General features: G+C 31.7%; 1 protein-coding gene across 4 annotated transcripts; it reads left to right on the top strand.

Annotated features, from left to right (window-relative positions):
* The first annotated feature begins 1,018 nt into the window (after positions 1 to 1,018).
* Positions 1,019 to 7,236, top strand: LOC109799407 (protein LOL2). 4 transcript variants are annotated; one of them, XM_020359957.3, is made up of 7 exons: positions 1,019 to 1,347; positions 1,710 to 1,823; positions 2,066 to 2,179; positions 4,564 to 4,670; positions 6,510 to 6,590; positions 6,682 to 6,753; positions 6,870 to 7,236. In XM_020359957.3, exons 2-7 carry the CDS (start codon positions 1,712 to 1,714, stop codon positions 6,909 to 6,911), a joined length of 528 nt encoding a protein of 175 aa, XP_020215546.1. In that variant the 5' UTR covers positions 1,019 to 1,347; positions 1,710 to 1,711; the 3' UTR covers positions 6,912 to 7,236. The 4 variants fall into 4 exon arrangements, with proteins under 4 accessions (XP_020215546.1, XP_020215547.1, XP_020215543.1 ...); XM_020359958.3 differs by having other exon boundaries at positions 1,020 to 1,347; positions 2,069 to 2,179; XM_020359954.3 differs by having other exon boundaries at positions 1,020 to 1,347; positions 4,564 to 4,676.
* The last annotated feature ends 10,464 nt before the right edge of the window (positions 7,237 to 17,700 follow it).

Here is a 17,700-nt window from a genome sequence, read left to right as displayed (position 1 = left end):
TTAAAAATAATATATCTACGTGATAATAATAGAATGAAATATAAAAAATATAATATATATTTCATTTGTAACATAGAAATTTTTTTTTAACATAACGATAAAAATTATTTTTAAAATATTGTAAAAGATTAGGGATGAAATAATAAAAAAATTTATGAAAATTAAGAATGAAAAAAATATAAATTATATGAACCAAAAATTATATTTAAACTTTATTCTTTTCAACATTTACTTTTTTTTAATAGTTAATTTAAGTATGAATTATGACCTTTTATTTGTTTTGATAATATGCTGTTGTCATTTCTGTATGTCGCATATATTATATATATCATTCACAGATAAATTATTGTTAACGAAATATAAATTCTTTCATAAATCTATCCACAATTTATTTTGAATTATAATATGTAAATAACTACTACATACCATTATATAAGAAACAACTGTACGTCCCAATCCCACGCGTAGCATCGGTGCATGTTGTGGGAAAAATAAAAACACCTCATATTAGGACATATCCATTTTATGAAAAATAAGAAGTTGTTGATGAAATTAATTAATTTCATTATATGTATTATTGATGAAAAAAATATATTCAATTGTCCAGTTAAATTATTATTAGTACTTGATTTAAAAAAAAATATTTATTACAAAAGTTAAAAAATATAATTTTTATTTTACTATGTCTAAACAACAACAACAATAATATTTTTTTAACTATAATAAAGATGACAACTTTTTTGGATCTACACATTTTTTTATTTGAATCATTTTTTAAATTATTCTACAAATTATTTACACTCTTCTATTAATTACCCATTAATATATAATTTTTATAATTTTTTTTTAAATAAAGAGACACTTCGATTTTTTTTCTAATATAATAATGATGATGAATTCAACAGATTAGTTTTTACCATAAATGAATAATAATAAAGCGAGTAATGTTTTATACTTTTATGATCATTTAAATGAATGAATGAATAATAATAATAAATAAATAATAAAAAGTGGACTAATAGTCGCTGAAGAAATTTCCGATGAGAAGATGATGAGGAAACATTGGTAGAAGAAATTGAAGAGAGAGAGAGAGAGAAAGAGGGTTGGATTGGTTTTCTTCTTCTTTTTTCCAAAGAGAATCTAATCTCAATCCTCAACCTCTTCATTAGTCATTACACACGTATCTTCTGATTTCTTCAATTCCTCCCTCAATCTTTTCTTTTCCTCCCTTCACATCCTCCTTTTCTCCGAAGCGAAACCAACAAAGATTTTAGTTTTTTGTTTTCTAGTTTTGTTATTTGGCTTGCTTCTCTGAATCGGTTGTTGCAGAAGGGTCGGGAGCCGCAGGTATTGTCAGATCTTTTGTTATTTTCATTATTTTATTTGTTTTTAATTTTCTGTTTTTGGGTTTTTTTGGGGTGTTTTGTTTGGTTATCGGAACCATACGTGTCGTTTTTTTTGGCATTTAATGTATTCGAAGCTTGAACATCTTGTTTCTCGAGCTTTGTGGTTGGTAATATTTGTCTGCAGAGCAGGTGCCGTATGTTTTTGATTTGGATCAGGCATTCTGGTGTATGGTTACCTGTTTTACTAGCAATGGGAATTTTGGTTAATTGATTATTGATTCAATTGTGTGTGACTTGTAAGGGGTTGTATTGTATGGTTTCATTTTGGTAGAGTTTCGTGGTGAATTGCGTTTAAATTTGCAGCTATGCAGAGCCAACTTGTGTGCAATGGTTGTAGGAGCCTTCTGCTTTACCCGAGAGGGGCAACCAATGTTTGTTGTGCATTGTGCAACACCATTACCTCTGTTCCTCCACCTGGTAATCTCATTGGCTGTTTATGTTATTGAAATTTTAAGATTAGGGAAACTTATATGTTATATATCGGTTTGTTTCCCTCTTCATCTGTTTGGTATGTGCTAAATTGCTAATTATTCAATTTGGAACAAATGTGGAAGATTAAGCTAGCAACAAATCATGCTTCTTGCTGGATTAATTATTTAATGTAGTCAGATACCATTTTGATGTTTATTCTGACGAGCCTTACCGTAATAACGCTCCAGCAGGGATGGAAATGTCTCAACTTTATTGTGGAGGTTGTAGGACATTGCTAATGTACACACGTGGAGCTACAAGTGTGAGATGTTCCTGCTGTCACACTGTAAACCTTGTTCCAGGTACTACTACATATTAGTATGCTGCCAGCATGTGATGTGAGGCTTAGTGGTATAGTACTGATTTTGGTGGAGTGTATGTTAATTTGCTTGTTAGTATAAATGTTCTATTTTATATTTGTGGTGATGTTTTGTTGGATTACTTGGTGGTTCAATATGGTTAATCATGAATGGTGTTACCGAATCCTAGTGTATCCTCACTGTTTATATTTTTTTTCTGTTTGTTGATAAGAGGCGGTAAATGGGGGCTTAGTGAAAGGTTTGATTGTTGGACCTGAGAGCATGGAGGTCTGTCACCTACAATTCAGTATTCACAGATGATACTGCTCTTTTGGACACAGATCAAAATAACTATTAAATGTGTTTACTTTTTTCTTTGCATCTCACTTTTGAGGTCATTTATGGTCTTTCTTAGTCTTGCTAAATGCACTTTGGCTGTTATCTGTGTTGTGAGTAATTTAGTAATGTTAGTCATTGAGAAAAAAAAAAACCAAAAGTTAGGTTGTCCACAAATTCTTTCTGGTACTGGTCCATTTGTTAATCTTAGTGTTTCATTGTGGGAAACTCTAGTGATCCTTTGTTTTGAGATGCTGCTGGCCTGCCGCTTAAGAAAATTGTTTCCAGCTGGGCAATTAGAAATAATATTTCTCTTTTTGGGAGGTCGTGTGAGCTTGATTCAGTCTTCCTCATCTAGTATCCCTCTCTACTTTCTTCTTGTTTGAAATTCCTCTAGTGTGTAAGATAAGATTGAAAAAATCATGTGAGATTCCTTTCACATGCGGTTTGAAATTGTAATAGGGTCATCTGATTATTTGTGAGTTTGTTGTAAGGCTAAAACAAGGATGATGGCTTAGTCTTGGTTGTTCAGTTTCTAAGAACATCACTCATGGAAAAATGGTGGTTGCTTCCCTTGGATAATTTATAGTATCTACAGTATTCACAACAACAGCTGGGATGCCAAGACTGCAACCTATGTTACATTTGCAATTCCTTGGAAGTTTTGAGCTGTTCAACTGTGATTTTGGACAGTGTGTTCACTTTTCTTGTCTTTGGCCGTGGTTTGTGTGAGTTTTTGTTTTCTGTAGGATTACAATATTGTTATTTCTTGTGTTCTTGGTATTTCATCTATTCTGACTTCCTTGTTTTTATCCTGTTATTTTCTGCTGGTTTTGGTTTTTATTCTTGTCATTCTCTGCTTATTTCTGCAAAAAGGTTTTAGATTAAAAATGGCATCTCTTGTAGAGTACTATGTCCAATGGTTGTTGTGATCGTAATTTTATTGTTATTGGGCCTGTGTTATTTTACATGGACATATATATTCTTGAATATAGTTTTGATAATAAGTAGGAACTGACATCTCATGTTACGATTTCACTTTTTACATTTTTACCTGTGTACTAGAGTTTGAATCCAAACTGTTTACTTCCATATCCTTTTCTGCAACACTCTAATGAAGCTAAGAACAAGCAGATTTGATGTAAAGAAAACCCCATATATCTATGACACTGTTATTGAGATTTTGAACTCATTGGGTTCATTATCTGAAATGAGGTTTGGTTTTGCCAAAATGCTTTCCAAAAAATGGTTGCAATTGGGATCCTAAGCTGATGAATGCATGTTGGACAATGGAGACAATGGAGGGAACACAAATGAAACAGAAATGGAGTAAATGATGAGAATAGTGCATGACTGTGAAGCCTTAAATGAGAAAAGTAGTAAAAGAATATGTTTCTGTATCAGAATTTCCCCCTCCTCCCCCCAACAAAAACAGAAGAAGCGACCTTCATCAATTTTCCTTCATGATCAATCAATAAATATGTTGATTTTTGACTTTTATCCTTGCTTTCATGCCTTTTTACAGTCTAGAGAAGAACAATCTTAAATCACACAGATATAAAAATAGGATTGTGTTATTAACTTATTATAATTGGCCAGCAGATGTTATGTTATTTATAGCCAGCTGCTTGTTAATCTGGCATTAAGTTTATTTCTTTGTTAAAAAAAAATATTTTTTCATAATCAATTTTTCACTTTCATTCTGGAATTTCGATATTCATAATTTTGAATTGCACTTTAATTATTAGTCCAAGTTTAGTGTTATTTTCATTCTGTCCATTTTATTCTTGGTGACTATGTCTATTTGTACTGATGAATGCAATTTGTTTACTCTTTTGAGCTACCTCAAGGACCTTATAGGCATAAAGTTTTACTCTCTCATATGATATAAGATGTTGGTGCTATGCAATGTTGCTTTAATCAGTTCTGTTTTCTTATCCTCATGTTAGTCCAATGATGAATTCCTTGTTATATTTCAATAACCTATGCTTATTATTTAATTAGCTGTTTACTGACTGTCTGTTTATGGGCTTTGTATGTTCATTATAAAGCATCTAATCAAGTAGCTCATGTCCATTGTGGGAACTGCCGGACAACACTCATGTATCCCTATGGAGCTCCCTCAGTCAAATGTGCTCTTTGTCACTATATTACCAATGTCAGTGTAAGTTTTTATTTATAGAACTATGTTAATCTGGCGATTGACTTTTTAGTTTCAACTAATGCTTTTAAGGTTTTAAAATGAAACTCAAGTGATTTTCTGTCCTTTGATCTGGGCTCCATTTTAATGTAAATTTATATGACTTCCTGCAGTCATGTTATTGTCAACTTTATTAATGCATTTAATGTCCATGGCCTCTTGTTTTCCCTCACTCAGAATCTTGTTGAGACTATGTATGTGCTAGAAATTAGGATTGATTGGATTTGAAAAATAGGAAGTTATGGCTACTTAGAAATTTGAAAAATCTTAAAATTCAGGAAAATCTGGTTTGTTGGTTTCTTTTCAGATCCTGAAACTCATTTCTCTCTCTTTGCTCTAAGACTATAAGAGACTTGAGACACTCTATGTATACTTGATTTCAGATTCAGTAACATCCAAGGTTCAATGAGAAAACCAACCACCATGTCCATACTTTTATAAAGAAATCAGTGCTCTGAATGGCTAAGGACTGAAAAGAGAAGCTAAAAATAATTTTTGCTTTGGAGTTAATTGGGGAGGAGGGAGAAGTTACTCAATTTTTGTTTACCAGTTTTTTCTACAAGATGCAATTGGGTATAGTTCATGGTCATGATCAAGCCTCGGGCATTTTGATATCAAGAATATAAAAAAATTTCATCGATTTGTACTATGAAGAGCACATTAACATCTGATTTTGGACCTTGGTCTTTGTCAAACTGTTCATATAAAAGTGTTTCAATAGGTCTTTCATACACAACTCCACTCCATTCCTTTTTTAAAATCATAGAAACAAGAGATTTCCTCTACCTTCCTCTTCTGTGCCATTTACTCCTACAACCACTTAGGATTTGTTGGGAGCATGAGGGGAGTAGGAAAGCAAATTGATAGCAAGAGGGATAGAAGTTTAACTTTCTTTCCATTGTTTCGATTTTTAAATATTACAAGAAGGGATAACATGAAATTTCCCTTTCTCTCTCTCTTTTTTTTTTTTTTGAACTCAAGTTGAATTTGGAGGTTTACTTGTTAACTCTTAATTTCTACTTTTATTTTTTTAATTAAAAAAAATAAGGGAGTGATAGAAACCTTTACTGACTTTTTTGTTCCAAGACTCCCATTTTTCTCTTTCCAAACACAGGATTAGGGACTCTGTTACTGAATTTAGTGCTTGATCACGGTGTTTAGAATTTGAGCACAATAGATTAAAATGCAGTGTCTGCTATTAGTTATCTCCTCTTAAAGTTTTTGGTTGTTGGGTAGCTTCTGCTGTAAATTAGTTTCCTCTATCATGTCATAACTGGACATACCTAGAGAGAAATAGAGAAAAATACTAAAAAAGTTGGTATAGGGAAGGTAGAGTATGTTACATGGTAGGTATTTATTTTTTATAACTTGTGACCTGTGTTTTCTAATGGGAAAGGCTTTCATATATCAGTAGCTTGAACTCCGAAGATATTTAGCTATTATGGTAGTGGCCTTTTTGTTACCATCCATGTCCTGTTTAATCTTCATAAGCATGGCCATTTGAGTAATCTCATGCTTGCAAACACAGGTTGGGATCCAGCCTTAAAAAAAGATTGGAGCCTATAGTGTGTTCAAACCTACTTATATATCCTACCCCTTGGGTAACTTACTAGAATCTCATTCAACGTTGGATGCATCTGGAAAGGGTTATGATATACTGAATATATTATTATGAGATTGTCAATTCTCCTTTAGACTTCTCAATTTTTGTTTCTTGGGAGCATGATATGTTTAATCTTTTGGACTTGGTTTTTATACTGTTTCCTCGTTTTTGCTCCTCTGTCCTGTCTTTTGTAGATGAACAATGGAAGGCTTCCAATCCCTGTTCATAGACCTAATGGGACAACCAATGCTGGAACCTTGCCTTCTACTTCAACAGTATGCTTTTATTTTATTTTTGTGACTACTCATACTAAGGATGTACTAGTTGCTTTTTCTTTTCTGATTATATGATTTCATGTACCTGCAGTCAATGCCCCAATCTCAAAGTCAAACAGTAGTGGTAGAAAATCCTATGTCTGTGGATTCAAGTGGGAAATTGGTAACTATTATTTCTTTCATTTTTAGTTTGGTTATCTATTTTTCTTTTGCTTATGAGTGATTCTCCGGTTGCCATGATCATAGCAAGATTTCTTAAAAGAATTTGACATGTCACAGGTGAGCAATGTTGTTGTTGGAGTTACAACAGATAAGAAATAATGGCAGCACATATAGAGGGTACAGTACCACCTTTGCTGTCACAAGAAGATATTGTTTGTGTATATGAATATATGATATTGCAGCCTGAAACGGTTTATTTGAAATGAATACTTTTCCAATACAAGGGTTGGACGGATATCATGTATGTACGTATTGTATATGAGGAGAACAAATCGTGAAAAGGGCATAAAACCTGTTAGTGTTTTGTGTGATTGCCAGAGCCTACTTTGTTGTTTCCTTGGTATCCATACCCAAATCAATTGGTTCATTCAGATTATATGTTATCCTACAAGTCCTAAACTAGAAAATGCTACTTTTTCTTTCATGGCTTGTGAAGCTTGTGCTTTTCTTGATGATCTGTTAGATACATGTGTTGTAATATTTGATGATGTTGTGCAACCATTGCATGATAAATTATCTCATTTGACTCTTAGCTAAAAAAAATAAAAAAAGCTGTTGAAAAGCATTTTCAGGAAAATTTTGAACATTTGTCATTATCTTTGCTCAAATGCCACCCATTGGCTGCGTTGGTATAAAATGTATGCTATATTTGTTGAAAAATCTTTGTTTAATCACTTGAAAATAAAATAAGAAACACATAAAAAGGAGGAAGCATTTGGTAGTATCACGTAGGTAATTCATAGATCGTGACTTTTCTTCTGAGTAATTTTTTTTTTCAAAAAAAATAACTTTTAAGAGAGTAAAATAATAAAAATAAAATAAAATAGATTTTTCTGTAAGTTAAAATTAGTTTATATATATGTTTTATTGTTGAAGCTCTTTTTTTTTTTTTTTAGTTTTTTAAAATTTTATTTTTAATTTATTTATAAGTTAATTCTAATTTATTGAGAAGTTTATTTTAACTTTTTCTCTTGGAGAAATTTATATTAGAAGCTTGACCTTTTTTTTTTTTTTTTAAGATTTTGTGTTAACAGTTAATTTGAATGTTAATGAAATGTTAGGCTCGCCATTACTTATGTTACGTGGGTGAATATCTAACTCTTGGTCATTTATGACTTATAAGAATAACCCTTAAAATTTAATATAAATCATAATTATTAAATAGAGTAAATAAATTTCTTATCATATATATATACATATATATATATATATATATATATATATATATATATATATATATATATATATAATTTAAGCAACTCTTCACTCTAATTTAGTATTTTTTTTTCATTCTTTTTACACATTTTAAATAGGTTTTATTATTTCACAATTTCTATTTAGATGTCACAATTCTTAAATGGGTCACTTGTACACATAACACCTCAAATACTACAGTTCAACTCAACAATGCTCGATATCAAAGTCTAAATAAATGTATAATTTAGATAAAGATAAATTTGTATTTTCTAATCATGGACATGAAAAAAATAAATAAAATCAGCAAAGTATCAGATTTGGATATTATATGATAAGGAGATTTGAAATATTTTACAGCAATATAGATTTATAATTTAGGTAAAGATAATATAATATTTGATTATAATATCCAAGATTAACTCACTGACACAGCTATCTTAAATTACTAAATAGTAATGTATATAAAATTTAGGACTCTTTATAAAATAAATAAATTTTGATTTTAATTTTTAAAATTTTAAATTTTTTATTCTTTTAAAACTTGTAAATATTATTTTTGGTATTTGTGAAATGAATAATTTTTTTTATTTTAATTTCTGTAGTATGTTTTACTTCGATTTTTATTCTTTTAAAATTTAAAATCATTATTTTTATTATAAACAATTATTTTAAAAATAGATAAATAATAATTATTTTAAAGATTTATACGAATTTTCAGAAAGGTCAAACATATAATATCATAATAGTCGTAAATAATACTTATATAATCACTTAACATTTTAATAAACAAAAGGTAGTTAAAAATAATCATATAAAAATAAAAATAAAAATTAAAAACAATAGTTCCAATTTTAGAAGATGAAAAACAAAAAATATATTTTACAAGAACCAAAATCAAAATTAGCTAATTTATATGAATTAAAAATATATTTAAATAAAATTTTAATATTTGATTTACCTACATAATATCTTATTGATCTATATAAGAATATAATATCTGATTGATGCAACTACCTTAGACTTTTAGTTATTTAATAATTATATATAAAGAGATTAAATGACTCCAAAAATAATTTATGATAAAATTACTTTACTTAATAACTCATAATATATTTTAATTGAGGATTTGAGTATATGTATATGTGTGAAAGAACAAATTAAATTTGAATTATTAGATAAAAATGATAGTGATGGATTGACACTTCTAATAAAGAATAATTCATTTGATTCTTAATACAATAGTTCTTTTGATTTTGATTATTTAGTATATATTAGATCAATTTATTTTCATTTATTGAGAGCTTATTTGAACAATTTTTATAATATAAAAGCACTTTTTTTCTTTTTATTTGAATCACAACAATTGAAACATTTAAACAGGAGATGGAATGAATAAAAGAAATTGTATTAGTGAACTAAAAAAAATTAAAACAACAATGTTATAAAATATTAATAGAATGAATTACTATGACAAGATATTAAAATTACTTGATTATAAATTTTTAATTAATATTACATTTCAAATAGTTATTAGAATAAAATAAAAATTAATAACTTCTACTCAAATGGCTAGAGAGAAAAAACTGTGGGTTGTATCAAAGAAAATTCAAGGGGAATTATAAGCCTATTAAGTCAATCCAATCCTTCATAATCTCGTTCCATACTAATAATTTCTCAAGCAACACCAAATATGAATATGTTCGGATTAAAGTTACAAAAGTAATTTTGAGAATTATAATGTATATATACTTTATACTTTTCATTACAACTAGCATTTTGTCTAGTTGGATTTTTCCTAAAGGGTGTCACATATATTTAGGAAAAATAGAGATAAACAAACTGTTGACGGTAATAGAAAATGTAAGATATATGAAGTTAAAAAAAATATTTATGTGAATGAAAAGTATATATGGTATATTATTTTCATTCCCATCAACAAAAGTTACTAAAGTTCAAATTGTACGCTAAATTTATATTATTATTTTTATTTAAATAATAAGATAAAAATTGATGTTAAATATACTTTTTTAATATTTCTATGTTTTTAATTTTATTTTTACATATGAATCTTAAACAAATAATATAATATTATGTATTTATAACTAATTTTTAAATAAAAAATTTTAAAAATCACAAAAATTAATCAAATTATATTGCAAAAAATTTATTTTACCCTCCAAAAAAAATTATCAAGCATGTTGAAAATATAAATATTATTGTTAGTACTAACAATTGAATATTATGCTAAGTGAGTGATACTTTGAGCTCATTAATGATGTCTTTGATTACTTGTTCTTTATGAATAAATGCATATTTATATTAGAGTAATATAAACAACTATCTTGAATAAAAACATTATATTGGACCAATCATGTGGTCTTTATTAATGGTCATATTAAGGAGAAAAACTGTAACGACCTGGCTGGTCACTACACCCGGCATAGCACACTAGAAACACCAGACAAATAGAACAAGTATATAAATATAGGATCTAGAATATATAGATATACAAGGTTCCAGTCTGACTAGAGTTAAAGTGTACTAAAGAAAATTACAACCAAATGCTACTATCCCAAGTAGCCACAAGCAAAATAACATCACCAAGCAAAACAGCTGCAAAGTCCGCCAGAGACTCACCACAAGACGCCCATCTATTCCTGCCCTGCTCCCATACATAGTATGATCATCGCAGTCCAATAACATGGAAAGCAACAAAAAGGTAAGCTAGTGAAATAAAAATTCAACATACAATTATATAAATATCAATATAAATAACAACAGATACAGTTATCAGCACACTTGTACAGCTTATACCACTCAACAATATCAGCACCGCAATGCGGCAATATCAGCACTGCTCAGCAGCAACAACAGCACCACTCTAGTGGCTATAACGGCACCGCAAAGCGGCAACAACAGCACCGCCTTAGCGGTTAGAATCAGCACCACATGTGTGGCTAACAACAGCACCGACTTAGCGGCTATAATATCACCCAACCCAGCATATCTCAGCACAGCACAACACAGCACAGCACAGCACAACACAGTAATTCAACAAAATTATTACTTTCTACAATTCAGCCCAACGGTCTATAATTCCGCTATACTATATAATTTCTCTTATTAATCCATTGATTCCAGCTCAACAATACACCTCTAATACCACTAACATATTTATCTCAACTTTATCCCCTAATCATCACAGCATATTCATCAAATTCACTTGGCTCAGCATATAACATCATTGATTAACAATTTCGGCACAACTCAACAGTCAACATCATATAGATCATCATCTCCTTGCGCGCCCGGCGCACTCGAGGTCGCGCCCAGCGCGGCTCAACCCGAGAGCACCAAGGCTCTCCCGCGCCTGGCGTAATTCCAAATTGCGCCCAGCGCCTGCCTGGCAGAGACTCAAGGAGTCTCGTGCGCCCAGTGGGGCCTAACCTGCGCCCAGCGTGGGGAAGGCAGAGACCTACCAGGGTCTCGCGCCCAGCGCAATTCACAATTGCGCCCGGCTTGCTCTTGGCAGAGACTCCCAAGGAGCCTTCGCGCCCAGTGAGTCCAAAAGTGCGCCTAGCGCGGTCCAAGTATCCCAAAAACATGTTACTCTTGATATCGCGCCCAGCGCAGCTCGAGTCACGCCCGGCGCGGGCCAACCAGAGACTCTCATTTGCAAGCTCGCCCAGCGCACACAGCCTTGCGCCCGGCGGGCTTGCCTAAACAGAGTCTCCTGGTGGTCGCGCGCCCGACGCGAAGAACAGCGCCCAGCGCGAACTCATCAGTAACTTCCCCAAGTTTAAAAAAATTGCTCAAAACCTGCAAATCTTAACAGAAAACAAGCATGCAATCCAGCCAAAATGCCACATTCTCATCAAACATCAAGAAAAATACCTCATTTTCCACATGCAACCACAATCCAAGAATTTCCTCAAAATTTCTCAAAAATCCCGAAAACCCCAAAAGCTTAACTTTAGAAGTTCTCAACCAAAATCATCAGTTCTCAGCTGTTTAAATGAGTCCCCAGACCCCCCGTTAACCAAAACACAGCATAAAACTAATTTCCCTTACCTCAAAATGAAGATCGCAACTTCCGGGAATGAGAAAGGAGAAGAAGGAGAAAAGCTCCACGAAGAAGAAAGTAACCCACGCCTCAGTTAGTCCTCAACACCCGAAACAGCACCTTGAATTCACACCCCAAGAAGAAAGATTAGTGAAGTGAGGAGGGAGGAGTAAGGAGAGTAAGGGTGAAGGGAAATGGAAAGTGAGTGGGAGAGGGGGGTGTCGGGGAGAGAAAAAAAAATCAAAAGGGGAAGTAGGGTCTCACAAAAACTAATTTGTAGTATATGAAAGAGACTATATCGATTAAAGTGATGTACAACTATCATGACATAAATTAATTCAAATTTTTAATTATGAAATTACGATGAACCCAATATATAAAATAATTTAGTCATTTTAATATACATTATGTTAGTTTAATTAATTTTCATTATGAAAAATGTCACATGAGTCAAGTGAAAGAATGTAAGATAATTATGTTTAATGTGAAGGGCATGTGACGTATAAAAGGACCAATGAATAAATAATTAAATAATTAATGACTAAATTGTAAATGAGTTTAATAAAACAATTTATGAAAATAATTATTATTTGATGGGAATAATAACTTTTATGGTTATAAATACTCATTAATATGAAACAAGATTCCCTCCCTAACAAAAAATATTCTTTTAAATCCTAGTTAATGAGTAAAAAAAAAGTCAAAGGAAGTAACATTTTAATTTCCTTTTTCTCTTAATAAGATTAAAGTGTTCTAAGATTTAAGAAAAATTTTACGATAAAAAAAGTTATGCATAATATAATACTATTTCTTTGTTATATAAAAAGGTAAACAATAACCTACTATTCATTTATTATATAAAAATCGTGAATTTCAAAAATTATTTTAATTTTCTATAATTGATAATGTTAGAAAACTATACAAATTACACTTTTTTCCTCTTTTGGTTTATGTTCAAAAAGTCGTGACTCAATCTCAATATCTTTGGTCAAAGAAAAAGCGTGAATTAATATGTTTAGAATTTGAATTTTTCATGCATTTACTAGAATTGTTTATTTTTCTTTGAGTTGGGCAGGTTAGTATGAATAAGACTCGTTGAGTTCCGCAGTTCAGTAAGAGCAAACACAGCATTGATTCTAAAATTCTAAACAACATTGAGCATAAACGAAGAACAACAACAAAGGAGAAGCATATGGATTCTTCTCCCTCTGATTCACCAAACAAACAGGTAACAAAAATGTTTTCCACCCTCTTGTTTCCAAACATTGTGGTTATGCATGAACCTCGTAGCATATACAACACCCATAAGAGAACATACAGGGACATATGTTAGAGTTAGAACAAAAGAAAACATTTTAATTGAAAACGAGAAGTAATGCTAAATTTCAAGTATGTGTTGAATAGGAGATGAATTTTATTTTCGATAATCATGCCAAGTTTCTACAATAAAATACCTAACCTTCATCAAAGAAATGAATCTAAACAGAAAACCACTGTAAAAATATATTAATAACATTTTAAGTTGTTCAGTTTTTTGTTTCCAAAACAGGTAACATCTCTTGTTTTAGAAACATTGACAGAAAAATCTCCATGAAACGCGATTTGATTCTTGATTTGATAAAGGAAAGCGTGGCTGTTGTGGTGCATATAAAATTTAATGGTCAAACAAACATATTGCATGAAAAGGTTATATTGTAGCAGAAGAGAGACAAGGGTATATTATAACACTGCACTGACACTGGACTCGTACACAACCACAACTGCTCTTTTCTTTGTCCTAAGAAACGATCTTCTTAGAGTCTTATTGTTTGGTAACTCTGAGAAGTAAGAATGTGTCACTAAACAAGCATAAAGAAGAAAGAAGAACGAGAAGGGGAAGCAAGTTGAGTAGAGGTTATGGATTCTTTTCACTCTGATTCACCCACCAACCAGGTAATTGTTTACAACTATCGTGGTTATGTGTATACCTTGTAGCATTTGTTTACAATTTTATTTCTACAAAAATGTTTCGATACCATGACATGTATTCCACAAAGAATGAAACTGATTTAATGGAGGCATTTTGTAGAAATAAAATGATATTAAAAAGATGATTTTTCTGACCTGTCTTTTCTCTTTCCCATGTCATTGGTTACTTCATAATTTACGCATTGTTGGTATGTGTTCAATGTTTGTTCAGTCAGAATCTTGGGAGTTCCCTCCTTCCCAGAGAAAGCATTTGATTCCGGATTCCTCTACAATATATGACCGCCGTGCCTCTTTGAGATCAGCAAAGAAGTTTGTAGAAACTAAAAAAACATCTGAGGTCATTTTAATATGGGTGCATTGAAATTTTTGCAAACTCATGATATGGTAAAAGACATACTTATGATGAGTATTATTGATGATTTATGTGATGCTTGTCAATTGGGAAAAATGCATAGAAAGTCTTTTTCATCAACAAATGTCACACGAGTAAAGGAAAAATTGGAGCTTATTCACACTGATTTGTATGGTCCAATGAGTGTTCCTTCTCTTAGCCAAAGCAAATATTTTCTTCTGTTTATTGATGATTTGACAAGAATGACATGGGTGTATTTTTTATCAAGCAAAGCTCAAACTTTTGATGTCTTTAAAAAGTTTAGAGCCATGGTGGAGTCTTAAAGTGGCTGCAAAATTAAAATGTTTAGATCTGACAATGGGAACGAGTATACATCTAATGAGTTTAATGCATTTTGTGAAGATATAGGCATTGTTCATCAATTGACAGTAAGTTATATTCCTGAACAAAATAGAGTTTTTGAGAGAAAAAATAGAACAGTTATGGAGATAGCAAGATGTTTAATTGCTGAAAAGAAATTGCCTAAATGTTTTTGGGCTGAAGCTGTTTATGCAGCCGTGTATCTTTTGAATAGGCTACCAACAAGAGTTGTTCAAGAGAAAACACCAATTGAAGCTCGGAATGGAGTGAAACTCACTGCCAAACACTTTGAAGATTTTTGGATCTATTTGTTGTACTCATGTTGCAGCAACAAAAAGATCCAAATTAGATGACAAAGCTAAAATGGGGATTTTCTTAGGCTATGTTGCAAACTCCAAAGGTTACCGGGTGTACAATATGAGGTTAAAATAGATTGTGATCAACAAGGATATTCTAATTGATGAGAATGCATGCTGGAATTGGGAAAATAATGAAGTTTAAAGGAGTACAAAAATAGAACAGTTGACAACCAATTTCAACCAGGAGCAAGCTGCAAATGAGAATAAAAATCATATTGCTGGATCTTATTCTCCTGTGCTAAAATCCAAGTTTTTGGCTAAAATTTATGAAAAATGCAATTTTGTTATAAGTGAGCCTTCTTGTTTTGAAGAGGCTTCAATGCATGAAGAATGGAAAGATGCAATGAAGGATGAGCTGGCCATGATTAACAAAAATGACACTTGGGAACTTACTTCAAACCCCAAGGACAAACATGTGATTGGCGTCAAATGGGTTTATAGAATAAAATTAAATCCAGATGGTTCCATCCACAAGCACAAAGCAAGGCTTGTTGTGAAGGGGTATTCTCAAATGGCTGGAATTGATTATGGTGATACATTTGTGCCGGTTGCTAGGCATGAAACAATTAGATTAATTGTTGCATTAGCGGCTCAATATGGATGGAAAATCTTTCACTTGGATGTTAAATCTGCCTTTTTAAATTGAGTATTGCAAGAAGAAATATATGTTGAACAATCTGATGGTTTTATTGTTGTAGGTCATGAAGAAAAAGTTTATAGGCCTCATAAAGCCTTGTATGGGCTGAAACAGGCTCCAAGAGCTTGGTACAACAGAATTGATTCTCATTTTCTGCAAAATAATTTCAGGAGGAGCCAAAATGAGCCTACTTTTTATGTGAAAGATTGTGGCAATGGAAAGAAAATTATGGTTTCACTTTATGTTGATGATTTATTGATTACAGGTGATGATGTTGATGAAATTGAAGAATTTAAAAATAGCATGTTGCAGGTTTTTGAAATGACAGATCTTGGAGTGATGAGGTATTTTTTGGGGATGGAAGTGCATCAGATTGATGATGGAATTTTTCTCACAGAAAAAGTATGCAAATGACTTGCTGAAAAAATTCAAATTGGAAAATTGTAATCCTGTTTCAACTCCACTTGTTGTCAACGAAAAGCTCTCCAAGGCTGACGGTGATGCAAAGGCAGATGTGACTTAATATAGAAGTTTGGTTGGTAGTCTTCTTTATTTGACTGCAACCAAACCAGATTTGATGTTCTGCAGTAGTTTACTTTCAAGGTTCATGCATTCACCAAGTTTAACACACTTTGGTGTAGGCAAAAGAGTGTTGAGATACTTGAAAGGTACTACTAATTTTGGCATTTGGTATAGCAAAAGTAATGAAAGGTTGAAGGTTTTTTTGATAGTGATTGGGTTGGATCTATTGATGACTCTAAGAGCACAACATGATATGTTTTTTCACTTGGTAATGATGGAACTTTAAGAAGCAAGATGTGGTTGTTCAATCCTCTACCGAGGCTAAATATGTAGCTGCAGCAGTTGCCTCAAATCAAGCTATATGAGTCAAGAAAGTCTTGACAGATTTGAGTCATGTGCAAATGGAACCTATTGTGCTATGGTGTGATAACAAGTCAGCCATTTCAAATGCTAAAAATCCAATTCAACATGGAAGAACCAAGCATATCAATGTCAAATTTCATGCTATAAGGGAAGCTGAGAAGAATGGAGATGTTCAGTTGATGTATTGCAGGTTCGAGGAGCAATTGGCAGACATACTCATTAAGGCCCTTCCAAGTGCTAAGTTTAATGAGCTAAGAAACAAGTTGGGAGTCCTTAAGAAAAGTTTTAAGGAGTGTTAAAGCAGTAAAACTTTTTCTTTATTTTTTACTGCTATAATTAATTAAGGTTTTTTGTATTAGTGGGTAAAGTTCTGCTGTAATTATGTTTGCTTAGTTCAGTAGACAATATCTTGTTAGATTTCTGATTTTAGGCAAATCTATACACTTAATGATGGTTGGAACATGTGTTTTACTGACAGCATTTATGGGTTCTATGTATGGCTGTCATTTTTCATGTATTTGCCTTATATATGAATGAAAAACAAGCAGAATGGTATGGTTATTTAGCAAATATGAAATTGTTCAATTCCCTAACCTTTCCTCTTCTCTGTTTTATGGTTTTTATGATTTTATGTTTTATGCTTCTGCTGTCCATTGCATGTCTTAATAGATGAACACAGTTGGAGTTGAAGGATATCAAGTGAGGCCAGAATATGAGTCTATATTAAGAAAAATTCTCACCAATTATGGAGATAATTTTAAGGATTCTACAATATCCACAACGATGTTACGTCCAATGTTATTAGAGATGAAATGTGACATTATTTCAGACTTGCAAGACAAGGATCTCCATAAAATCACAGAAGATGAGCTGCATAGCATGATTGCTCTTGTCAATGAAATACAAAATATGAAAGTGAACATTAAGTGGTTTCACTTAAGACTGGAAGATATACTTCACACAAGGCAGATTCTTAATCAATCTACCGTGCTTATAGAGAAAAAAATATATCAACAAAAAGATCGTTGAAACTATCAAGAGAGAATTAAAAGAATGTGAAGTAAGAA

Source organism: Cajanus cajan, chromosome 2, assembly GCF_000230855.2.
Source record: "Cajanus cajan strain Asha chromosome 2, NIPB_CcT2T_4, whole genome shotgun sequence".
Taxonomy (NCBI): domain Eukaryota; kingdom Viridiplantae; phylum Streptophyta; class Magnoliopsida; order Fabales; family Fabaceae; genus Cajanus; species Cajanus cajan.
This window is presented reverse-complemented; position numbering and strand designations above follow the sequence as displayed.